This window comes from Notechis scutatus, chromosome 1, assembly GCF_049901735.1.
Source record: "Notechis scutatus isolate UNSWTSFEM ecotype Mainland chromosome 1, rNotScu1.2, whole genome shotgun sequence".
Lineage (NCBI taxonomy): Eukaryota > Metazoa > Chordata > Lepidosauria > Squamata > Elapidae > Notechis > Notechis scutatus.
The window spans coordinates 190750906-190777757 of record NC_142009.1 but is presented as its reverse complement, the minus strand read 5'-3'; the positions used below and the strand labels follow the sequence as shown (position 1 = coordinate 190777757).

Sequence of the window (26852 nt, the reverse complement as noted above, 5' to 3'; positions counted from 1 at the left end):
AGAGTTAATTAACAGTTCCCATCTCCTGCTTGCCTAGATACCTCGGCCTGGTGGGAAAGAAAGACAAGCAAAGAGAAATATTTATTTGTTAAGCCTCCAATCCCACATAGCTGAACTGTGTGATCAACAAGAGCAGGTACAAAGGATAACTCACTTTGAAAGAGCCCGAAGCAGAATAGCCCTGGAAAAACAATGCTCAAGGACTAGAGGTGACATGCCTTACAGAAACTCAGATAAGCTAATAAGAGGTGGGTAAATCCTGGCCTCTGTCCATATCATCGTCATCATTGTCCATAAAAATGGCATAGATCATGACCGATGGAAGACATGTGAAATAGAGAACATGACATGTAAAATGGAAACGCTAAAGACAAATTTAAGCTCTTTCTGTGTTGGGCAGGGATGAGACAAAGGTGGTGACATGCAGCCTTGTCCTTCACAAATTGTTATCAGGGCATCTTCAGGTTGCAGTTAGGGGGACGTGAGAATGAGCCTTAAGTATGTGCTTGTTCAGTGGGCTGGGCAAATGGACGAAAAAACTAGAGACAGAGGGATATAGGTGTCTTCCTCTGTGACAAGCTTAGTTAGAAATGTATAAATGTGCCCCAAAGATTCTATTAAAAGCCACAGTCTGACTAGTATAGATCGTGCCAGGGATTGGTTCAAACAATTCATTCACAGAATTTTATAACAGATCTAGGAAATTATCTTCCATTTAAGAATAAAATAGAGCAGAGCAGAGAAGAGCAAAATAGAAGAACAGAACAGAACAGAACAGAGTAGACTAGAGCAGAGCAGAGCAGAGCAGTGCAGAATAGAATAGAACAGAGCAGAGCAAAATAGAACGGAACGGAACAGAACAGAGTAGAACAGAGCAGAACAGAACAGAACAAAGAATGAGCTGGAAGGGACCATGGAGGGCTTCTAGTCCAGCCCCCTGCTCAAGCAGCAGAACCTATACCATTTCAGATAAGTGACTGTCTAGATAGACTCTTCTTAAAAACCTCCAGTGATGGAGCACCCATGATTCCTGAAGGCAAGCTGTTCCACTGGTTAATTGTCCTCACTGTTAGGAAGTTTCTTTTTAATTCCAGGTTGCTTCTCTCCTCGATTAATTTCCAATCATTGCTTCTTGTCCTGCCTTCTGGTGCTTTGGAGAATAATTTGACCCCCTCTTTGTGGCAGCCGCTCAAATGCTGGAATATTGCTATCATGTCACCCCTATTTCTTCTTTTCTTTAGACTAGACAAACCCAAACCCTGCAGCTGTTCTGAATATGTTTTAGGCAGCAGGCCTTTGATCATCTTAGTTGCTCTTCTCTGAACTGAAGAGTGATCTTCCATTTGTTGTCCCCCTATTGTTTATCAAAACTTCTGTTATGGAATAGCAATTATGTTCTGGAACAGAGGAATGGCTGCATTATATTTTCAGTGCAACTATTTTAGTTATAACTGTTTAGATATGGGAACACAATTGCCCATTTCACAAAAATGAGGTCATGCTGACCCATAATGAATCATCAAAGATAGGAGGGAAAGTTGGCTGACATAATGCATGATATCTCAGGGCTGTGGTGTTGTCAAATAATATTTTTAATTAGAAGAATCAGAAAGCCTACTATGAATTCCTGAATTTGATAGAATTAAGCTGACTTCAATCCTTCCAGAATTGTCTGGCAGGTTTTGACTAGACAGAACACCTCAAACCCCAAATTTTGGGGCAGAATTCACAAACACAAAGAAAACTCTTTGCATATTTAGCCTATCTGGATAAGTATATCTATTTCAGGTATATCTGAAATTTTATTATTTAGAAATTAAAAAAACAACATTCTAAAATTAAGGGAAGCCTGAAAATGTTTCTTAAGACATTTATTAAGTTTGCAGATAATTATAGTGATTCCTATGTAGATTATATGAAGACCATCAGTTAATTTAATTTCTGTTTTAATTTAAGCTTATCACAATAAACTGGGATTATATTATATTTTATAGTTTTAGCATTAACAAATCATAGTATAACCAAAGCAACATTTTCTGAATATTATTGAGTACAAGCTGAATTCATTTTTAATTCAGATCTCTTTCCCCTGGCTATATAAAATGAGCTTGGGGGAATAAGGAAGCCAGTGTTTGCTGCCAGTGCACATAATACTAAACCATGGCATTACATCTGAACCAGAGCATTTTTGTTTACCATTCCTCTTGGGGGATATATTATGTTATATGACTGCTGGTTCTCTGTAATTCCAAATTAGTTTATGGATATTGTTGTTCGTGATGATGTTAGATATTATTCAATGATTTTCTTTTTCTTTTTGGCTGCCGCTAGGGATGCTGAAATATACAGCTATTGCAGATGTGCACTAGCCAGGAAGTAAACAGAGAATTTGAAAAGATCTTGCTTGAGAATTGAGGCACAGATAGTCTTTGACTTAACAAATGTTCATTTAGTTCAAAGTTACAATGGCACTGGGAAAAAAAATGATTTGTGACCTTTTTTTACCCTTGCAATTGTTGCATCATCTCCATGGTCACATGATCAAAATTCAGCCACTTGGCAACTGATTCTTATTTATGATGATTGTATTGCCCTGGAGTCCTGAACAGCTTTTGACAAGCAAAGCCAATGGGGAGACCAGATTCATTTCACAAGTATACTACTAACTTAACAACTGCACTGATTCATTTAACAAATATGGCAAGAAAGGTTGTATAATGAGGCAAAACTCAATTAACAACTGTCTCATTTAGAAACAACAATTTGGGGCTCAATTGTGGTTATAAATAGAGGACTACCAGAGAATATTCTGTCTTCAATATAGTTCCCAGAATACCAAAGAGAAAAAAAACCAAAGGAAGTATATATGGAGATGCTTTGAACTGTGCCATTTACATTTCTTTTTTGTCTTTCATAACTCTTACCTTTAATTTCTTCTGCTCACAAGTTCTTCATCTTTTTCTTCAATGTTCTGTTGTTTACCCCCAAAGCAAATAACACAATGGAAAAATATGTAATCCCCTCTTTTCCTATTCATCTACAGATTTCCATATTAGAGGATCTTCCAAATGAAAGAAATTATCATAAAATAATTATTTTCCCTTGTGTTATTTGATAAATGTATATGATTTTTATGGAGGATTTTTCTCCTTTCCCTCTGTTTAAAGTCTGATAAAATCTCGCATATTAAAAGGAATCTGTGCCGATTGACTTCTACACAAACCTAAACTAATTTCTAAGGGCTTTCTTTCAGTCCCTGGGCTGTAACTAGTGAAACGCCATGCATTTTCTCTTCAGAAGTTTTGGGCTGCCTTTCCCTGGCATCTCCAAAGGAGACTAGAAAAGATTTCTGAAACCTTAGAAAATTGTTGCCCATTATTGCAGAATCAGCCAGACTAAACTAGCTGGATTGGGAGCAAGATTTGATATAAGGCAAAGGGTCATAAAGAAAATCCTTTTGTACTTGTGTCCAGAATCTAATCTAATCTAATAGACTGGCAAGAGATATATCCTGTTATATGAGTTGAATGTTTTAATTAGTTGCCTTTTCTTGAGAGGGCAATTGCTATTGGTGGTTATGCCCCTTTAATCTTATTGTACGTAGTTTTAGATCTTTTTCACTGTTTGATTGTTAACAACTATTGTTTTAATACAATAGTCTTACAGAGTTGGGGTTTATTATTCAACCCTCTGCCTAATACAGGTTCTGAAATGAGAAAGCACGTTCTTGGACTGTGGGTATTTATTTTAAAATACAGGAAGCTTAGAAAGGAGGTCATGAATGGTTGCAGAAGTTGATGGAGTTGGCTGAAATGGCAAGATTGACCACTTGGATTAAAGAAAAGAATATAAATACTTTTGATCCCACACAGAGACCATTTCTGAACTTCATGCTTGATGTGGAGAAGAATGAAACTCTGCCTTTGGGTTTCATTGATTAGGCCGATAGAACTTTATAGAAATGGCTTGTTCATATTACTACGAAAAAGCAAAAAGCTGTGATTTGATGTTAATGCCTTATTTTACTGTAACAGAGAGAGTTGGAAGTCAATGCTTCTTTTTCTTTTTCTTTCTCTTTCTTATCTTTCCTCACTTCCCTTTCCCCTTCCTTCCCTACTGCTTTTCTATTTACTTTGTCTTTTGTCTTTTATAATATTTATAACTCCATAAAAATGTTAAAAAAGAAAGGAGGGCACGAAGAAATATATGCATTCATGCAACAGACCGCACCAAATTCTGCCGGCTTTCAGAGCAATCAGCTTTGAAAGTAGATCTCTTATATAAAAACTGCCCAATTCTGTGCAACAGAAAAACCTATATTGTTCTATCGCAAGTACAGAGTTTGTGCTGGAATGTAGGAAGAGTTTGCAAATGTTCCACAAGGTGGTGCTATTTACAGAGCAAAGAAAAGGATGACTTTGAAAGTGACAGGGTGATGTTGCTAAATATCCTAAATATTACTCAAATTGTATTTTTAAACCACTTTTCCACTCAGTTTGGGAGGAAAAAATGTATTTGCTTATTAGAATATATTCTGCAGAGCAATTCTATAGAAATCAAACCCAATGAATGCAATGCACCTTATTCCTAAACGAATAAGCAATTTTGTATAAAGAATTGTAGCCGCATAAAACACAATCAAAACAATAATGAACAAGACTGAAATATTAAAAAAATGTTTTCTCTATGGAAGATCCTACTAACCTCTTACCTAACTCTAAATTGTATCAGTTCTAGAACATTTCTGAGACCACCCTGTGTTTTAAAAACATTTTAGAGTCAGAAGGCAACTGGCTGGTCTCAGTTACTGTTGGTCATTTCATTATTTTAGGAAGTCCTTGTTGCTCTTTGAGCTTAGTTCTGACCTTCGTTCTTGGTTCAACGAAGCTTAGAGAGCACCAAGGACTCCATAGCACAACTCAGAGCTGCGTATATTCCCTTTCATTGGGATCATTATTTTATCTTTGTTTTTGTTTTTTTTCTGGAAAAATGTGAGTATCCCCTGCAAGACATATAGGCAGTGGTGGGATTCAAATAATTTAACAAGCAGTTCACTCAGGTTGGCTGTCATGGGAGGTGTGGCCCTTCCCCATCCTCCAGCTCCGCCACACACGTGGGACGAGCCTTCCGCAATGGCCAGCCTGACTCTGGGTGAACCGGTTGTTAAATTACCCCTCACGATCCAAATGGATCCTGGGCGCTGCGCTGCACTGTGCCGTAATGGAGAAATGGGTAATGGAATGGCTGGCACGAGGGGAGGAGGAGGAGCAGGGAGAAGAAAGAGGGAAAGCGGCTTTCTCCTTCCCTCACAATGGCCGCTCCTTGCCCGTTTCTCCATTGCAGCACAGCTCCCAGGATCCATTTTGATAGCAGGGGGTGGATAATTTAACTATTGATTTGCTCAAATCAGTGCAAACCGGATGAATCCCACCATTGCATATGGCTATATATAATATATATGGAAAAACATGAAGTAGCGCAGTCCAGAATATATTCAGAATAGAAATAACAATACCATCTGCAGATGATCAGTTAACTGACAGCTTTTCCATCATAAGTGAGATGTTAATGGATTCTTCTGATGTTATGACTGTTTTTTTTTAACAAATTATAATGGAGGAAAACAGAGAAAATGAGAATACTATGTGTAATGGTCTGCCTTACCCTAGTCCCTATTATGTTGTATTTGGCTCTGGATGCTGGATTATGAGAGAGCAAAACCATGATATGCATAACTCTAGTTCAATATATTTCCACCATGCAAAATAAAGAAAGGTTAGTTCTTTTATCTTTTTTCCTCAACAATTTGAACTGCATCTAATAATTGAACTGCATATCCTGCATCTAATAATAGGGAGAATTTATAATTGTCACGACTAATTGACTTTGAAAGCTTAATCTTTTCTTCTGCTCTCTGAATGTGTATTGCTGTACTTTTTCTCTTACCTGAACCTCTGCTTCAGGTTCATTTGATGATGGTCTTAGATTGCAGACTATGAAACCTGGGAAGTTATTTCAGGAGCTATTGGCTTATACGGGTTTCCCCTCTAAAATGGGGGAGGGGGAATTCTCTTCCTCTCCCCCTTCCATCCTCTGAAGCTGCTATCTTCAAACATTGGTCAAAGCAAAACTGAGGTATGTTGGAAGTGACCAGGTTTATATTTTTGTATCTGCTAACATCCTGGATCTTCAACATAACCTGAAACTGGAATTCAAGAATTGATTTACCATGGAGGATAAATATATCCACTCACATTAACTACTGATAATATTCAACTCATATATTTTTTTCAAAATATAAAGTAGCATTGCATACATCTCAGCGCTGAATGGAAAAAATAAACTACTTGAAAATGTTAGTGTATTTGCTTTGGTTCTACAAGTAGTCCTCAACTTATGACTGGTTGCTTAGCGACTGTTCAAAGTTACGACTTACCTGGAAATAGGGAGTTATGACCTGGGTCCAATGGTCGCCCCTCCCTCACCTTTACATGACCACAATTTGGGCCCTAAGCAAGATGGCCACATTTATGGTCATTTGCAACCATTCTGCAGTCACATCACCGCATTTTATGACAGTTTTGCAGAAAGTGGGACATTACTTCCGGTTTTCAGAAAAACCACACCATAGCAAACAATGGGTTGCCTTAACAAACCATTGTGGTCATTTAACAACGGTGGTATTTGCTTTATGACTGCAATGTTTGTTTAATGGCCACCACAAAAAAAGTAAAGTCATAACATATGACTGTAATGGGCAAGCTACTTTATGGTTGTATGTCAAGGACCACTTATACTCCCCATGGACTTTGTAGGACCCTTTGGGATTTTAGTATTTAATAAAAGCAACTGAAATATTTTGGCAAAGGAGCTATTTCTTTTAGTTTCCTAAACTGGTTACTCAACTTTGCATATTGTGCAAGAAGGAGTTTAGCTGTTACAAACGGCAGAGGAAGAACGGACCATAAGTTTACTTCATACACTTCTCTGTCAGGAGAAAAATGAATGCAATTTGGAAACACCGATCATAAGCTTGCAACTATTATTTTGCTTTTAATTAATAGCATTTTCTCCAGTTCAGGGCAGATTCAGGAAACTTTTAGTGTTTTTCAGTTCAGTTGAATTCCAGTAACACTATGGCTGATGTATGTGCAGAATTTATTTCAAGGTTTGATATATATATATCAGATTTATTCTATTAAATAAATTCTATTATTTAATAGAATAAATAAATATTTATCTATTATCTATCTATTAAATTATATTAAATGCTTTAAACTATGTTTATTCCCCTGCTACTACATTTTTATGTAGAAAAAAGTCCTTAAAGCTATTTGCAGTTTATGAATTCACTTCATAATATAATGAGCGGAATTTTGAGGCTGCATGATTCCTCTACTAAAAGGTAACTGAGGACTTTCCTCCTTTTGGTATAATGGATCGGTAACAAAAGCTATTATAGTGATAACGTATCCATTTATAGATAAATCAAAATTCATATTTTCTCTTAAAAAATGAGCAATATTAACTGAAAGCTGTTATCTTTGCCTTGTTTCTTCAAGTATGACCCATATGAATAAAAGCTTGTAAAAATTAATTGTATTTAGTCACATTGCCAATAATGTTATGCATACAAAGAGGACTTAAACTACAAATGGCAAAGGAACAGTTGTAAACTATACTGACCTGCAGGTATGGGACATAGATGAACTAGATTAAATACAGCTGGATTTAGCCAAATAATGAATTTTATCATATTTCACAAATGACTTCATACAGTCTTTTCTCAACTGCAGGATTGATTTGTACAATGATCCAGCACAGTTTGTCCACACCTGCCCTTATCTAGATGTTTCACCTTGCAACCATCTTCTACCCTTACCCAAAGTTATGGGAATTACAGTCAAAACATCTGGATAGATCCAAAGTCAGGACATCAGTCTTTCACTTGGATCCATTCAGATGTTTTGACTGTAATGGTTGTGCAGTGTGATCAACATTTCTCCATTTCTCTTCAAAACAGCAAAATCTTTCAAACTGATGTCTGCTTTGAAGAATTGCAATAGGGTGTTATATTTGTGCTCCCATTCACTCCAAAGCACATTTTCTGTTTTATTTCAAAACATCTCACATTAATCATCGCATTAATCAGTCATCCGAAACCCAATAAAAAGACTCTCATCGGTCTAATAAGTTCCACATACCCAGAGTTTTAAATTTTCCATTGTGAGAACTTAGATAAGAGTTTAAGTTTATCAGTCTACATCTTGAAAGGTGAATTCAGGTTGAACTCTTAATCGGAGTTGAATTACATATGGATGTTCCCATCCATTATTTCTGAAAAGCTCTTTCAACAACTTTTGATTGTGTCATCTACAGCAGTGGTCGCCAACCAGTGGGCTGGGGATCACTGGTGGTCTGTGAGAAAATTTTGGTGCTCCACAGAGAAATGTCACCCCCAAAGCACCCCCCCAAAGCAATTAATCCAGGCTATGCAGGAACACAAGGCTTCGCTGCCCACATGGCCCGTGGGAACACAAGGCTTGCGTCGCTTGCATTGAGAACAACACAAGGTAGTGAGGGGAGGGGGGAAAGGGCGGAGGGGGGAACTTGCCCCACTCACCCCACGCACCTCGCCTGGCCACCGGGCTGCTTCTTTCCGCTTCTTTCTTCTTCTGCTTTTGGCTGCACACAAGGAAAGCAGCAAAAGTCTTTCTTTCTCTCCCCCAAACTCCACCAGAAATTAGTTTTTGGGACCCTGAAAGGCATCCTGCTCCAAGAGGCTGTGCTGGCACAACAAGTCTCACAAAGACTCATTACTGGTGGAGTTTGGGGGAGAGAAAGAAAGACTTTTGCTGCTTTCCTTGCATGAAGACAAAAGTTTCTCTCTCTCTCTCCCACCCCTCCGGGAACGGAGCTGGAGACGATATCCTGCAATGCCAAATAAAAAATGATCGATCGGTAGGAAAACAGGATGGAGAATTTTCCTGCAAACTTTTTTGGGGATTTTCCTAGGGTCTCTGATCCGCGGGATTTACAATTATGAGTTTGGTGGTCCCTGAGGTCCAAAAGCTTGGCAACCCCGATCTATAGAGTGCAAATGCTGAATGTGTATAGAAACAATGATATCCCAGACAGACACATACTTTCTCCCAGAGTTATCTTGCAGATATTAAACAACAGTGAGAGTTCTGAAACCTGCAACACAAGAGAGAGAGTCCAACTTTTTATCCAAAGGACAAGAAAAGGTAGATTCTTCCATCCAAGCCTTAATAAACATCCATTAAGGTGACCAGTGCCATTTTCTTTTCATCCCTGGATCTCAACTCTGATTGAAAGGAATTTAATTATCTTGTCTATTTTTTCTAGGCCATACTGCAACTGAAGTCCCAATGACTTCTCAACAACCTTCTCTAAAAAGGAAACGTTGGGGACTAGACAGAAGTTCTAATATGAAAGGTGTACACGGAGTGCCTTAAGAAAGGGCCACAGCATAGCCTCCCTCAGGACCGTTTCATTTAATTCGGCATTGATCACTTTCCTTATCTAGCCACTTATTCCTTTCCTGTCCTGTGAAAGGCCCAGGAGAAGTATGGGACCACTCCCCAAATTGCAGGAAACATACTAGAGGCTGAAAATGCGCCATGTGGAGGCTGAAAGTGTGGCGCGCAGATGTGGTGATAGGCGGCAGCAATGGGTGGCAACAACAGTGATGGGCAACGTCGATCTCCGCAGCCTGGAACAGCTGATTGGCGGTGTTTCGGGAGGCAGATCCAATCGCCATTCAGCTGCTCATGCTAAATCAGGCTGTGCTGAAGCTGACCAGGATGTTTGTTGTTTGCTGCAAGGAGAAAAATTGCTGGGAGGCAGAGGCAGATTTTTTTTCTTGTTTTCCTCCCCAAAAGCTAGGTGCGTCTTATGGTCTGGAGCGCCTTATAGTGCAAAAAATACAGTAATTGTCCTCCCCTTTTCTGAGCTCGGTGTTGTGGCTGCTCCAAAACTCAAAACTCAGAAAAGTAAATATCCATGAAAGAAACAGTCTGTCCTTACTATTAAATTGTGGATTAATGCAATTATGCTAGACTCTGTAAGTGACCATATTAGGTGGAGACTTTTAAAAACAATAAAGAGGGGGAAGCCATTTTCCCTTTACCTCCCATGATGCGGAAATTCCAGGAGGATTTCACAGGGGAGCGTATTTCTATTTGTTCTCTTCAACTCATTCCATCAACTTTCATATATTAGGAGAGCTAATAATTTGACACAGCATTAGATAAAAGAGATGGTTGGAGAGTGGGGAAATCATCTGGTTTGGTAGCTCTTCTGAGAGCACTTGTTCTGAAGGTTGGGATAAAAATAGCATAGAGAAACAAGGAAATGAGAGCAACGATGCTCCAAACAGAATAAAATAAGATTTAGTTGAGAAATTTCTGCTGCATATGTTTTCTTCATCTTCAGCAAAGGCCTCCCTTGATTAAATGTAGGCCTATCAGTAGTAGTTTTTAAATCCTGCCACTTACCAAAAAAACCCGCTTCCCAACATGTAATAAAGGATACTAAAGTATATCTTTAATAATCTATTTTATGGTTAAATCATTGCTTGGCACTAACCACAGCAGAATTATATCTTGGCAACATTTTTTCCTCCTGCCCTGTGTCCATGACATTGCCTTCATCTTGTCCCCAGCTCACACAGGAGCTTAAATTATCATTAGTTGTATCAGTGTTAAAATAATATCTTTCCCATTATTTTGACACTATTCAAGGGCAGCCTCAAGATGTATGGAATCTGCTAGGCTGTGTTACCAATTACCTTGGAAGGGGCTGGCAGTGGCTGTTAGCAGAAGCAATAGAGGCAGGATAGGGATCAGCAAACCAGACAGCAAATTTCATTCCTGTCATCCAGGATGCTTCATAGCTAGTTGATAAATTAAACTGGAATCTAGTCAGTTTTAATCCAATAATCTACTGACATACTATATTGTCTTTCTCTGTGTGCCTTTGCAGAAGAGTTCATATGGTTTTTTTCCAAGTAAACAATTACAGATTTTGAGTATTCCTTTTTATAAGGTTTTTGCTTATGTTGCTGCTTTTATTCAGGCCAGAAGCTTGAACAGCTTTTGGAAAATGGATGGTTGTGACTCAGTAATTGGGATTGCATAACTTGTGAGGCTGAAATATGATGTGAAACTAACCAATATGGTTACTTTATGGTTCCCCATTTTTTGTGAATCTAAGCAGCATGTTATGAACTGCCCAGAGTTGATACTGTCCATATCTATCTATCTATCTATCTATCTATCTATCTATCTATCTATCTATCTATCTATCTATCTATCTATTATCTATCCAGCATTGCTGAGCAAGAAAAGTACTTTTTGTTCTCTGATCTCTCCCATTAGCCTACCTATTTTTGTTTGTTTCATCAGCCCAATTTAGGATGGGAAACATTCAGTTGATTAAAATCCTTGGCTATGTACTAAAGGGCTACATTGTAAAAATCTGGATAACTACTAGGTGGCAGCAAAGAAACCCATAAATGTTCTATTTATATTAGAACTATAAGAAACTAGTCCAATAGATAAAATATTTTAGTACTGTTTCAAAGTACTAAAATGGGGTCCTGTGTACATTCACTAGAAACAGAAAAGAGAGCCCAAAAGAATTCTAAGGAGTAGAGTTTAAGAAAAAAAATATAGATTCATACTGCATGGCTAAAATGTATGTTAAATTAATAAATATAACAACCTGTATGTCATCGGGCCAATTTTTCAGAAATATTTCCTTAGCCAAACAGAAAAGCAGAATTATCGTGGGGGAGGGGGGGAACCAGTGGGAGTGGGAACAAATTTTGATTTCCTGCTGGTTTTCCCATTGAGCTTCCCTGTGGGAAGTTGGCAGAAAGCATCAGAAAAATTCTTTCTTCCCCCCTTCCCTCTTCCCTTCCCTCCCTCCCCTTCCTAGAAGGTAGGTAAATGACTGCTGTAGGGTGGGGAGCAAGAGATTGCACAACTGTCTGGGAATTGTCCTGGAACATTGAAAATGAAGATTATGTGACAACAGTAGCAGTCCAGCAGCTCAGCTGCAGCCAATAGCAATGAAGCAGTACCCAAATCTTTTGTGAAGACCCAGGGTATGGCACAAAGGCAACACAGTCAGATAATCAGTAGGAGTCCCTTTATTAGCTCCAACTTTGCCCCCAGTGTCCTGGTTACCTTCTGGCTGGATAAAAACTCTCCCAGGAACAGCCTTTGGCTGGAGAGAATCAAGTCCAAAACGTGATCCACAAAAACTGTAACTATAAGTCCAATCAAGGCAAAATGAGGTAATTAGTCCGGTAGGGCAGGAGCAAGAATTCCAGACGTGAAGGCACGGCAATAACTCAACATGGTTGGGAGGACACCAGGAACACAGATAACCAAAGTCAACACAAGATAAACACGTTTGCTCCCAGCAGCTGCCGCACTCAGAGTGCATCTCTTTTAAACTCTCATTCCCAGCTGTGGCTAATGAAGGGAATCAGGGCCCTTTCCTCCCTTATAAACCATGCAACCCATGTTATTCACTTCTCTGTTCTTCCCTGTGTGCCCTAGGATGAAGAGGGGGGTGGGCCTGGGTCTTCCTCTGAACTCCCTCTCCCTTGTTCTACCTCTCCCCACTCTGCCCAGCTGGACGTTGCCCTTCCCCAGTTTCCTCCACAGCTAACAGAGCCACACTCCTATTCCCTGTCAGCTGTTTGTCTTCCTCCTCAGATTCAGACTCCGACAAGGGCATGACACCTTTTTCCAAATTTCATTCTTTTCAAAGTCATGGGTCTTGAATTTTGGACACATTCTGTAAGTTAACCACATTTGAGGTGATCTTTATTAAAAAAAATTGTTGCCATATGACACACTGTTCTGCCCAGTTGAAGGTTATGATGAGAGTTTTAGTAGAAGGCATTATTTGGTGTGAATCATTGCTAAACATTATTTCTTCTGTAAAACTTCTTAGGAAATAAAGAAAACTGATGATAGGGGAATTGAATGGTACTGTGCCTCCCAAAATCCAGCATCCTGTTGTATATCAGTTTGTTTTGAGAACATCAATTTCTTATTGAGAAATAAGGCATTGCATTCAACAGGACTTACTTTGGTCTAAGCTTACTTTAAATAATGTGATTAGGAGACACTGCAACTTCTTTGGTGCATCATTAATACCAAAGGCTTTTTTTAAATCATTAATACCGAAGGCTTTTTATATTTATATTTGTAGAAGATTAAATGTTCCAAAACACACGATTCTGGACTATTATAAGAGCATGTTAACAATTAAAAATGTAAAGACTGGGATTCATGTCATTGGACTGTGGGGTTGAAAAAAATTTGAAACAGAAATTTAAAATGTACATTTAAAGGAGACCTCCCTTGTTAGCAGGGGTAGAAAACTCAAGGGGGTTGTATAATATAGGTAGTGATGGCATTCAAAAATTTTTACTACCAGTTCTATGAGCGTGGCTTGGTGCGTGTGGCATGGTTTGGTAGGCGTGGCAGGGGAAAGATACTGCAAAATCCCCATTCCCTCCCCACCCCACTAACCTGCTTTCCAGCTCCGTTCTCCTGTGCAGGGCAACTAAAGAAGACCCAGCCAATCAGCTGGGACTCAGGAGGCAGAGAAGAAATGGGGGTGGGGCCAGTCAGAGGTAGTATTCCAAACTACTCAAAATTTCCACTACCGGTTCTCCGAACTACTCAAAATTTCTACTACCAGTTCTCCAGAACTGGTCAGAACCTGCTGAATACCACCTCTGAATATAAGGGTTCTAATGGTCCTTTTTGTTTCGTGGTCAGCAAATCAAATAATTATTATTTACCCATTTAATTTTGCAATTCATTATTGTCGATGCAAATTCATTTATTCTCCATTTACATTGTGTCATATACAGATATGCCAGGAAATCTGGTAGCAAATTTCACAAAGAAAAAAAAATTATGTGGAAGAGCAAAAGGATTTTCTGCCCATTTTTTAAAATTTGCCAGATCATGAATTATGAATATTATGAACAACGGTTGTTCTGGTATATTAATTTGTTTATGTTCATGCTAGCTCTCATTGTATTTTCAATCATTTTTAATGTGTCTTTTCTACATAATATTTCTATGTAATATTCTTTATGTTAATTAAATCTTACTTCCCAGAAAATGAGTTCTATATGTAGAATTATATATAGAGACATATAAGCTTTTTAAAATATTGCTTCTTTCCAGTTATATTGTATCATCTATAGTTTAGAAATAAAAATAGCTTCATGGAATTAACACAAGAGTTCTGCAAAAGCAGTTAGGAAAAAAATGAACTTGTTGCAAATAAGGCACTTTTAAAGTGTTAATCTGAAAAGAAGTGTTAACGCTTTATTTACTTTATTTACATTTAAATTAAAATGGAAACTTATTTATGTGTTATGTTTCTGAAAGGTGTGTGGCACATCTGCAGTGGCCTATTGTTTATTCATGCTGTAAATCCTTTGAAATGTGTTAAAATGCTTCCCACTCATTATAAAAATCCTGCCACCCATGGATTAGGACTTTGATGTCACCAATCCTGCTTCAAAGGGTTCTTTCAATGCTATTAATCACAGTTTAGCCTCTGAAGATATGTAGCCAGAGAAAACATTTGGACATCTTGTGCTCCTCTCACTACTTAAAACTTTGAAATGTATCTGGAATGTTTTGCACATGCTTAGGCCACATCACTTCCTTCCTTCCCCTCAAAGCTTTTATTTTTAAAATCTCTTTTTCTTTAAAAAAAATCTACAAAAACAATTTTTAGGAATAGCCTTAAAATGTTCACAGCAAACACTTTTCCAGCCAGTCAACAAGGCATTCAGTTGATTTACCAATATGTAAAACTTACTGTACTATTCAACTAATGTTAATTCATTTCACTCCCTGGTTTTCTTTTGAAACTAAAGATATTTAAAAGTACTTAATTGGCTGCATCATATTCGTTACCTTTCATCAATTAATCAAGTAGACTTTGAAGTCATAGTGGTGGTGGTTCAGGTAGTTCAAGATCTTACTACATTTTAGGGCACGTCTTTTACCGCTGAATTATTTTATATCATTAAGATTAGACTAAAGAGGGTGTCCTTTAAGAAAATTGTACAAGCCATGGAAATGTAATCAGAAAACTGGCCCATTTTATTATATGTGGTGGACTTGTGTTAAAGCAAGAAAATTTTGGGCAAAAATACACAGGTGGTTAGAAAAGGTGGTTAGAAACATGTAGATTTTAAACCTGAACTGTTTTTATTAGGCATAACACCAGAAAACTTGATAAGCAAAGTATATATTTAATATTGCATTTCTTGACAGCAGCGAGGATTATATTTGCATAATATTGGAAAAATGAAGAAACACGAGACAAAGATATAATTAGGAAGATATTATTAGATTGTGCATAAATGGATAGACAGTTTTCTGTTACACCTGTAAAGGTTTCTGTGTAGACTCATTGGTCACATCCATTTATATCTTCTTTGAATTTTTTGAGAAATTGTCTTGATTTCTTCACAGAATTCAGTCAAAACCTCTGCTGTTTGAAGGGGGGGAACCATGTCCTCCTGTTTATCCCACTGAAATGAAATATTTTTCTGTTTAAGTCTTATCAGTCAAAAAGAATCATGCTTATCCTAATATTTTTTTTAAAGTACAATTACATCTGTATTATCAATCTTCAGTTTTATATTAAAATGCAACAGCAGAACTTGATCTCTTTCTTCTGACAAAGTACATCAAAACATTCCTGGAACTTTTCTTAATTTTGCAAATCTTGTATTTATTCTAGGCTTTATCAATTTTTGCCTATAAATCCTCTTCATCTCACTCAAAAAACAACAACAACCTTGGATAAGCCTTAATTATTATTTCTGTAATGTATTCATCAAAATCCTATGGAACTGCTCCGAATCTTAAGCAATATTCCTTCTTTCTCAACTCCAATAATGTCAGGTTATTCGTTCCCATCTCTCTTTATATCTACTGCTTTCTTTCCAAAATTTCCACTTTGTCATTAATTTGTGTCTCTCCCCCTCCCTCCTTCCTTCCCTCCCTCTCCTATATTTGTTGATTTAAAAAGATGACATAATGAAATGAATAGGCTTGAATTAACAAATATTTCTGTGAATGTGGACTTAAAACGAGATCACATCCGAAACAATGAAAATGTACTTTATGTATCATACATTTTATAAGCATGTAATGAATTGTAAATGTAAGCATCTGTTCACCATTTTGTATATGTGTAAAATACACCTAAAATACTCTAAATCTGCATAAATTTAAAGATGTGATAAAATGCCTCAGTATAAGTGCATGCCCTGGTTCATTCTTATATAACAGTGAAAGAAAAATAAAAGTTGAAAGTAGTTGGAATATATCACAAACATGTTGAAGAAGGCTGAATGGGTAAAGAAAAAAAGAGAAGAGAAAAAAATACTGACATAAAAAAAAAGAACAGAAGGAAAAAAGCCCCAAACCATTTTATATTGCATAGAAATAATAGTTTGGCCTTATCTTAAAATAAATCTTTATATCTTGACCTCAAAAAAAATGAAATCATCAGTCTTCACTTTGATAAAGAGTCAGCTCATAAATAAAATGCGCATTACATATATTTAATCCATGATTATAAATGTACTCTTTTGCTGTCTGCCTACAATTGAACAGTGATATTTTCTGTCCCCTATAGTCAATAAAGCAATAAATTCTTTACATAATTATAACTTTATATACATTCTTCTACTTATCCCATCTTTATAATTTTTATACATAATTCAAGAACATACCCAGTACTCTTTCCTCTTCCTATTTTCCTCACAATAGCAATCTTACCGTGGAAACTGAGCTGAGAGAACATGACTAATCCAAAGTCACCCATCCAGCTTTTTGATCCTAAGGTGGGACTAGAGCTCATGGTGTTTTGATTTCTAGTCTGGTTGCCTTAACCACTATACCAAACTGGCTCCCTGCTGTAAATGCATCTGGACCAAATTAGTCAAATTTACAAATGGACCTAGTAGAAGCATGCATAATTTGCAAGGATAGAATGGCCTGGAAGATTGATGAGTGGAATTGGCATTAAACTAAATTCAGTGAAATTTCCTTTTCTTTTACCTCCGGTATTTATTTATTTTTTGGCCCACTTCTCACTGTTTTCATTGTTTTGCATATTATTTACTCCCACACACTCCCACTTTATTATAGGTATAGTATTAGTCTTGTTTTTCTTGCTCTTAATACCCACGGCTTGATGATGCTTACGTAGAAATCTGCAGACAGTTCTTATTTTGCTAAATAATGATTATATGCAGAAAGCAAAATATGCACTTGAATATGCTTACCGATGCTGGTGCAAAGACTGTTTTATAAAGGGCCTTTGGGAGACTGGGATGGAGTTGCCTATGGATACAATTCTAATTCCATTTGCAAAGATTGGTTTAATTTCTGAATCCAATGAGAGCATGCTTCTAATTTGACTAAGAAAAATACCTAGTGTTCATATCGCTGTTACTTATATTAGTTTGCCTGAGTTTCTGATTTTCATGATCTTTTGGCCCAGTGGCAATCCACTTCCATATTGTTGCCACGAAAGCAACACAGATACATTACATGATTGCCAGGAGTTGAGTTCCACTTGATGTGGATTTTTTTTTTAATAATTGTTTCTAATCCTTGCTGCTTTCTCCTTCTGTCTCTTTCTTATTCTGTCTCTCTCTCTCTCTCTCTTTTCAAACAGGCAACTTAGCTCAAACAAGAGTAAGAGTAACAGCTGCATCCAGATCTTTACCTCCACAGCTTGGGTCAGGTCGAATTAAGGTCAGTACACACCTAAACTTTGAAAAGAGTTTCGTATTTGAAAAGACCCTGAAGTACAGGTCGTCCTCCATGTACAACCACAATTGAGCTCAAAATTTATGTTGCTAAATGAGACATTTGTCAAGTGAATTTTGCTGCATTTTACAACCTTTCTTGCCAAGTTATTAAGTGAATCATTGCTGCTGTTAAGCTAGTAACATGGTTGTTAAGTGAACCTGGCTTCCCCATTGACTTTGCTTGTCAGAAGGTTGGCAAAGAGGATCACATGACCCTGGGACATAGCGACGGTCATGAATGTGAAGCAGCTGCCAAGCTTCTGAATCTTGATCACATGATCATGTGGATGCTGCAATTGTTGTGTGAAAAACACTCATAAGCCACTTTTTTCAGTGCCATTGTAACTTCAAATGGTCAGTAAATGAACTGTTGTAAGTTGAAGAGTATCTGTATACTAACTAGAGCAAGAAAAGCTTTCCTGCTATTCATTCTCAGAATTTGTTTTCAAAGCCATTGACTTGTAACACTTGAATTATTTAATTTTGGTTGATTATTTGTCACATTACTATTAGAAAAGAGGTTTTGCTTATTTTTTTCCTCAATTAGAAGAATAATCTTTACTACCATTTTCTTTCTTTTTATTTGCTGTCTTTTTCCCTTCCGCTCGCTTATTAGTTGCACACAGAAAAATTAACATGTAATCTTCCTCCTGGGAATGATATGTTAATACTGTAGCCGTACATGGGCTTTAATTAGTTCCCCTCCTGAACACAGCACTATCACAAATTTGCTGAATGTTATCAATTGTGAAGGATTGAACATTGATGAAGATCAGATTTCAAAAACAGAAATCTGATCTTCATCAATGTTCAATCCTTCACAATTGAACAGACATTTGACATAAAGTAACATTGACGTTCTTTTCCGATTTCTTCATTGCATATCATTTGACATTCTCTTCATTCATTTTCATGATTAAGTTTGGTGAATTAGGTAGACAGTATTCGCCTAAAGAAGGCTAGAGTCCCAAGGCCATCCTCCAATTATTTGATTGAATGAGAAATTACGTAAGTCTTTTCCTATAACATGACACAGTTTCTCCTCCTCCACCCAACCTCTGAATTCTCAGCAGTGGAAGTCATCAAAGTTCTACTGTAGATGAAGTGCTCCTTCTGTTACCAATAAAAATGAAACAAAACAAATATTTCATCTTTGTATAAACTATTTTAACTGTCCTTGAGATAGCAGTGATGGTTGCCTCCTCCCTCAGATTAAATGAAGAAGGTAGAGTCACTGCATGTTGGAACATCTAAAAGGACATAGGAGGTGAAGGTATTTCTTCCAATTGATTTCATTAAACAATACCAAGAAAGCAAGAGAACTAAACACAGAACTGCTCTTTTTGCTGGTAGCTCTGTAATGTCTGTTGTTTTTAATTTCACCCTATTTTTTCCAGAGCTAGACTCTTACTTCAGTATTGGTATGATAAACTGAAAGATTGGAATTCAACAACAACATGAAATAAGGCTGAAACATCCTTGAATCATTATCTTTCTTCGGATGCTTTGCACAAGATACAAAGTGCTGTCATCTATTGTCCTCTTTCACCAATGAAAGGAGTTGTCTTCCTTTTAGAAATATCTTTGATCAGATACAGGTAGTCCTTGACTTACAACCACAATTGTGACTGTAATTTCAGTTGTAAATCAGTATGGTTGTAAGTCGAGTATGACCAGACTTGATTTTTATGATCATTGTTACAGTGGTTATAAAGCAAATTATGTGGTCATTAAATCAATCACAAAGTCACTGAATGAACCCAGCTATTCCAATGGACGTTTTTGCTGGTAAAAAAAGTCACAAATCATGATCATGTGACTGCAGGACACAACAATCTATACAAGATAAATACAAGGCCATTGACAAGCACTTGATTTGTGATCACATGACCATGGGGGTAGTGCGATAGTCATAATTGTGAGTACAGGTCCCAAGGCACTTTTTGCCAGGCTGTTGTATCTTTGAGCCATTCTTAAATGAATGACTGTTAAGTTGAAGACTACTTGTAATGCGGAGCAGCTTACTTCTACAGGAGTAAAATTGATTACACTTCCCTTTCCTAAATAACCCTTCCCTTGTGCCATCTTTGCTGTTTGAGTTGTCCCTAATTCTCTGGAGAAAATTTGGAGTGGCACATTGAACTGCAGAAGGAGAGCAATTCAATGAAAATAGGGCCTTTCAATTAACAGAGACTAACCAGATTTTTTTATAAAAACCCTTGAGACAGGGAAGTAATTGTAGGTGTGTAGACTTAAAAATAAAAGAATAAAAAAGTAAACCATGTAATCTTTAGGCCAAAGAGACTAGTCTTCCTGAATGCTGGAGATTAAAAGAACTTTAGAAGATAATCTGGAGCAATATTACAACACAATAATACAGGATTCAGTACTGGAATCCTTTCTCTCCTCTAGAGAAAAACCTTGCACATTTCTGCTCAGAAATATCTCCCTCACTTCTTTCCCTTTAGATGTGAATTTAGAAGGTTGACATTTCCTTGGTTATGTGACCTACATTTCTCATTGCCCATGCTGAGGCAGCATTTCTTTCCTCAAGCCTTACAGGGACTTTTCTGTCATCACTAAAAATGTCTTGCAGAGGGGCACTTTTTTAAAAAACATTTTCATTTGAAAACTGTTTTGTTCTCTGAGGAGAAAAAAACAGCAACTATTCTCAGTTTTCTTTGGGGGGGAATATCTTATTTTTTCCACATTTCCCCCCTCCTTTTCCCCTCTCTGTATCTGTCTGTCTCTTTCCCGGCACTGTATCAAAGACTCTGATCTTAAATCCACTCCCACTCTTGTAATTCTCCTGAGTGCTTCTTTCTTCTCCTAGCTGTTTTGCATGCATTCCTAAGTATCTCCTCAAGGTAAGGCTTGGAATTCCTATTTGGAGATCAGCCATCATTTCCATCCCTTAATGGTATGAGTGGGTGACCTTGGGGGACAAATGAAAGAGGCTCTACCTAGGAAACGGTAAGATAAGAGAGGTAGGAACCCTCAGTGGCTTAAAGGTCAGAGGAAGAAAGTCCTTAGAAAGGACTCACCCTAATTGATCAAGTAATTAAAGGTGCTGGCAGGAAGTTGTACTGACTTACAACTGAAATTCCAGTCACAATTGTGGTTGTAAGTCAAGGACTACCTGTATCTGATCAAACATTCATCAACAGACTAGTAAAATTCTGTTAATGTAGCCTTTCGATAAAGTAGTATTAGCTCACTGAGTCCTGTTTCCTGTCTGTTTTACCAGGTAAAGCTGACAATGCCTCTGCTCGTGGCCCCTTTGAGAATATTAGCCTGGATCAGACATGACTTAGGAAACAGGATGTGAAGTGGTGGCCTCTGGGCTTAAAGCAGGTGCTAAAAACCCTGCACAAAGGTTTCCCATATTCTTAGGTTAACCACCTGTTCGTAGCAGATGGCATACTACCACAATGTGTGGGTGTGTGCTAAAATATTTCTAAGCACCATGTGAACAGGGAGAAGATTGTCTTATTTCATTTGGGTGATGCAATGAAACAAAGCAGCTTTTGACTGGCAACTACTAGAGAAGAATTTTTTTTCATTCACAAAGTCTGATGCATGTATTTATTTTTAATTTAGAACAGCTGTAGTGTTAGCATAATGAAGGCATGTAACAGTGGTGCTTGCTATTTCATTTTTTTTAAATAAAGTTTTATTTGGGTTTTCACACATAACAAAATACAAGTAAAACATCTTTTTTGAAAATAGCATGGTCCCGGGTTGAACTTCTTTATACAGACACAAAACTCAATTTCATGCTCCTTTTTGTGTTCTATTCCATATCTTATACTATTCAACATTTTCTATATAGTTTTTCCCCTCTTTTAATTTTCTCAATTTTATTTTGATTACCGTATTTATCGGCGTATAACACGCACTTTTTTCCCCCTGAAAATAGGGGGCAAATGATGTATGCGTGTTATACGCCGATATAATGTTAAGAAGCCAGCGGAGGCCGGGCGGTGCGAGCAGAGGGCAAGCGGAGGCCGGGCGGTGCGAGCGGAGGGCAAGCGGAGGCCGGGCGGTGCGGCGGAGGCCGGGCGGTGCGAGCGGAGGGCAAGCGGAGGCCGGGCGGTGCGAGCGGAGGCCGGGCGGTGCGAGCGGAGGGCAAGCGGAGGCCGGGCGGTGCGAGCGGAGGGCAAGCAGAGGCCGGGCGGTGCGAGCGGAGGCCGGGCGGTGCGAGCGGAGGGCAAGCGGAGGCCGGGCGGTGCGAGCGGAGGCCGGGCGGTGCGAGCGGAGGCCGGGCGGTGCGAGCGGAGGGCAAGCGGAGGCCGGGCGGTGCTTCAAAGTTTTTATTTAGAAATTTAAATTTTTTTCCTGAAATTTCCCTCTTAAAATGAAGATGCGTGTTATACGCCTGTGCGTGTTATACGCTGATAAATACGGTATCTCATCTCAATTCAAATCATTATATTTATACTTTTGTCTGTTCTGTTTCAATTTCATATTATCTTTTCTCATTAAACAAATTTTCTCCTGTAGTTACTAATTGGAGTATGACACCTTTATATCTTTTAATTACATCCATTCAACTCTTATTTAAACTTCAATATATACCTTAAGTTTATGACCTTCAATATAATACATAATACATAAGTTCCAATCGAATTCTGCTTGGCACATTCTTATAATACACACTATATTCTTTAAAAAAGAAAGAAAGATTGTAAATATATGTAATTATAAACCCTCATTCCATTCCAGTTCAGTTCTATCATTAATAATCATTAAAATCTTAACATCTTTAACACTTCTTTTCAATTAAATATCATACTTCCTTAAAAACACATATAATCTCCATAATTAATTTTTCCCTTATTTCTCTTCACATATGTTTTATAAATCATTAAATATACCTTTTGTTACATTTATTTATTGACAAGCATTCCACTGAATTACGATAGCTATATTATCAGACATTTTAATCATACATTGTTTCATATTTTTTAAAATTATTTCTGCTTCTAATATAACCATACTATCTTATGTACTTTTGCAGAATCCCTTTTTCCATTAAGTTTTCACCCATTATCTCTAAATAGGCCCTGTTTCTCTATATTTTGCTTCTGTCCTTTATAACTTCTTTTCCTTTCTTTCTTCCCTCTCATCTTCTCCCTCCCCTTTTTACCCCCTTATCTCTCTAGTTCTAATTCTATCTTCTGCATTTTTTTTTGGACTTGTTTTTCCCAATCTTAAACTTTCCATTCTTTTTCCCCTCTTTCCTTTTTCCCCCCATCTAAGATTACTTGTTCATTAAAGATGGCTTCTTCTTTGTCGCAATCTTCTTGTTCTGTAGGCATTTCTTGTTGTTTCTCATAATTCCAAATCTCCATTTCTAAAAACTGAAATACGAAGCCGAAAGAACCTCTCCCTTCTTGTGCATCTTCTTTGTACTTTTTAAGTTTCATTTTCAGTTCTTCTAAAAGTGGAGCCATTTTAAACAGTTTTAAACAATCACCCGATTGATTTTAGTCATTCAAAACAATAACCAAGAATCCAGAAATCATCAAGTAATCCAGATAGTCCCGAGTTATATCTTCTTATTTCTTTTTCAACTTTCTCTTCCTGGGGTTTTTGTTGCAATATTTCAGTTAGAATGTATCTTTTGGAAGTCTTGTTGAGATTTTGCTGTAAGTTCTTTTTTAATTCCAGGTAGTCTCCTCCCTTCCAGATCCTACCCTTTTATTCTTTTTCTCTCCTTTCCTGTTTTCAAAAGCTTTTAATTATCCAGAAATCTTTATTATCCCTTTGACTTTTTATTTTCAGCATTAAATGCCTATTGATGTCAAAGTGGATTTTTTTTCCAATTTCTTGCTTAAGTCTCTTAGCTGTCAGTATAGGAGAAGGAGAAAAGCAAATCTTTTCCCTTTTCTCTCTCCTTCGCAGCTTAAAAATCTTCTTAGGGAACAATGTTATTGTTTTTTAACAGTTTCAATTCCAGGGTACCTTATTTGTTGCTTTTGCTGTTTGACCCAGTCAACCAAAACTTTCTCTTCTTATCTTCCTCCTGCACATTCTTTTCCAGTCGAGTTCTTCTTTGTGGTGGCCATTTCTGACCACCGCTGCAACCGCCTTTGGGAAAGGGAATAATGGCCAGCTGGGGAGGAGAGATGCGGCTCTCCTCAACCCTGCAGGCAATCTCCCCCTTCTTCACCACCTCTATGGGGTGGCTTAGCCCCAAAACCAGCCAGCTCGGGGCGCTCCAGTGGCAAGCACGGATCGAAGTCTCGCAGAGACGAGGTTTCAGTCTGTTGCCGAAGAAGCTCAAACTGGAAGTCTGGTGCTTGCTATTTCATGTACTTGTTTGGGGGATGAAGCACTTTAAAATATTTTTATTTAGAAAAGTGATAATTTGACAGGAAGAACCAACTAATGACATGGAGTAATAGAAAACTACTCCAAAAGGAAATAAAAATGTTAATGTTTTAGGACAAGGCAATGTGAGAAGACAAGGCAATGTCAGAAGACAAACTCCATATTATTTAATTCTGCTATGATTCATCATGTCTCATCATTATAACAGTCTACATCTTTGAATCCTATAGGGGGAAAACTTTTGAAACCATACTCTGAATTACAAAGTAGCACATCGTTATTTTTTATTTCCAGATTGTTAGTATGTGCCAGAGGTTGTATTCAGCAGGTTCTGACCAGTTCTGGAGAACCGGTAGCAGAAATTTGGAGTAGTTTGGAGAATCGGCAAATACCACCTCTGACTGTAGATTTTACAGTATCTTTCCCCTACCACGCCCACCAAGTCACACCCACAGAACCGGTAGTAAAAAAATTTAAATCCCATCACTGGTATCTGCCCTGTCTTAGTTATGAACCAGGAGATAGTATCAATAGGCTTGAAGATATCCTGGGATTTTTTTTATAAAGACCACCTGCCCTCCAAAAAAAAAAAAAACCTGAAGAGAAAAACTATAAAGGGATGGAGACACAAGATAGTTCAGTGAATCAGAAAAGTGATAACTGGGCATAGAACAGGAGTGTTTGGAATCCTGAACAGGGAATATCTTATCCTACATTTACTTCTAAACTCCACTTGTTTTGTATAATTGTAACCAAGGTAAATTAATATTGCATTTGTTATTATGTTTGATATAGGTTCTGACAATAAACCAATCAGTTTGTCCTTTTTTCCTTTGATGCATAGTGAAAAGTACAGATTTTTCACATAAATACATGCAATACATAGATACACATATATATGTGTCTACATAAAACTTCTCCTACTATTTAAATAGATTACTGGGTTTTGTTGCTTGAAGAGAGTTTCTTTTATTGAATAAATGGACTCGATTAAAACAAAGGCATTGGGATCAAAATTTATATCTTTCTGTATCTTCTATTTTCTTTTTTAAAGTCAATCTCAGAGTGTTGGTGGATATAGTCATATAATTTTCTTGGCCACAGCAGCATTCTAAGGGCAGAAGCCAGTGGGAGGCCCATATTAAAACATTCCTCATGTGTGGCCAGAATTTGAAAACAACATTTAATACAGCAATTTCTGACTAAATGTTCTGACTGAGATCAGCATATGTGGGCCTGATTATAGGGTAGATTGCAGAAGTGACACAGAAATATAATTTCTTATTTTAAATTGTTCGTATAGGATTTTATTGGTAATATGTATTTGAACCTTGTACTTAGATATGACCTATAGGCTAATCAATAATATGAATCTATCAACAGATGGCTCAAGACTTTTTTACCTCTCTGATTTTGGTTTCCAGATTGACACCATGGAAATTATGAGGCACCCTGAGGAAACCACCAACATGAAAAGACAAACCGTGGCTTCCTATTTCAGGGTAGGGAATTTAAATTGTATTACTATAGTTTCACTGCTTTCCCAACATCCCATTTAAATAATATTGGCAAATATTCCTGGCACTGGGCAGAACATACACAAGCCCTGCCAGAAGGGATTCCTTTTGATGGACAAGGCAGGGATGAATGAACATGTTGACAAATGGCGTAGTTATTAAGTAAAATTGAGGAGAGACAGAGGTCAAAGGAAAACTCTTAATGTAAAACTTGTTTGGCAGTGAATCAGTGGGTAAGAAGAAGGCAGATTTTAAAAGATATTCAAACATATTTATGAGTCTGTTGTATTTTATTAGAACTTCTAGAAAAAGGATGCCTAGATTTTCATTCCCTTCGAAGAAAATGGAACTCTTGTGCTATATTTGATCATGCTCTACTTTCCTTAGTATTCTCTGATGGATCTGTTGTCTAAAATGGTGATTGGGCAACCTCACTTTGTTCGCTGTATTAAGCCCAATGATGACCGAGAGGCATTGAAATTTTCTCAAGAGAGAGTCTTAGTGCAGCTACGCTATACTGGCATTTTAGAGACTGTCAACATACGTCGGCAAGGATATTCTCATCGCATACGTTTTGATGAGTTTGTAAAAAGGTAAGCTATTCATGCTTTATACTAAATAATTACCCTTAATGGCTTTTAGTAGGATTGGAGGCAAAATTATACAGAGCCAGTTCATCGATTTCTAGATTGTAGCAATTCAGAATTACATGGCTAATGGATGTATCATATTTATATGGCTGCCCATCCCAGAAAAATGTGAATAGGGGCAGGAGATATGCAGTCAAGAGAAGATAACATTTAAAAAAATTATAATGCTACAAAATAAGTTTTAGGAAGTTTTGATTAAAACACAAAACAAAAAAATCTATACAATTCCACAAATGGCAAGACACAAATGGCAAGACTCTGCTAAACAATTAATTCCCACAACACTGTCAAACTATATACTAAGACTGTATTGCTATTCGTCTTCTCATCCTTCCTATTACCTATTTCCTTTTCTACTTATGACTATAATTTTGTTGCTTGTATCTTTACGATTTATATTTATTTAGTTTTCTAGTATGTTTTATGTTGATTGTTTAT

General features: G+C 37.4%; 1 protein-coding gene across 4 annotated transcripts in view; it reads left to right on the top strand.

The window, feature by feature from the left end:
- MYO3B (myosin IIIB) overlaps nucleotides 1–26852 on the top strand; it is a 289387-nt gene that overhangs the window by 146567 nt on the left and 115968 nt on the right. For all 4 annotated transcript variants that reach the window (XM_087949748.1, XM_087949749.1, XM_087949750.1 and 1 more), the window contains 3 exons: nucleotides 17776–17855; nucleotides 25672–25749; nucleotides 26152–26357. In XM_087949748.1, coding sequence (XP_087805874.1) covers nucleotides 17776–17855; nucleotides 25672–25749; nucleotides 26152–26357 — 364 coding nt within the window. The remainder of the gene's footprint in view (nucleotides 1–17775; nucleotides 17856–25671; nucleotides 25750–26151; nucleotides 26358–26852) is intronic.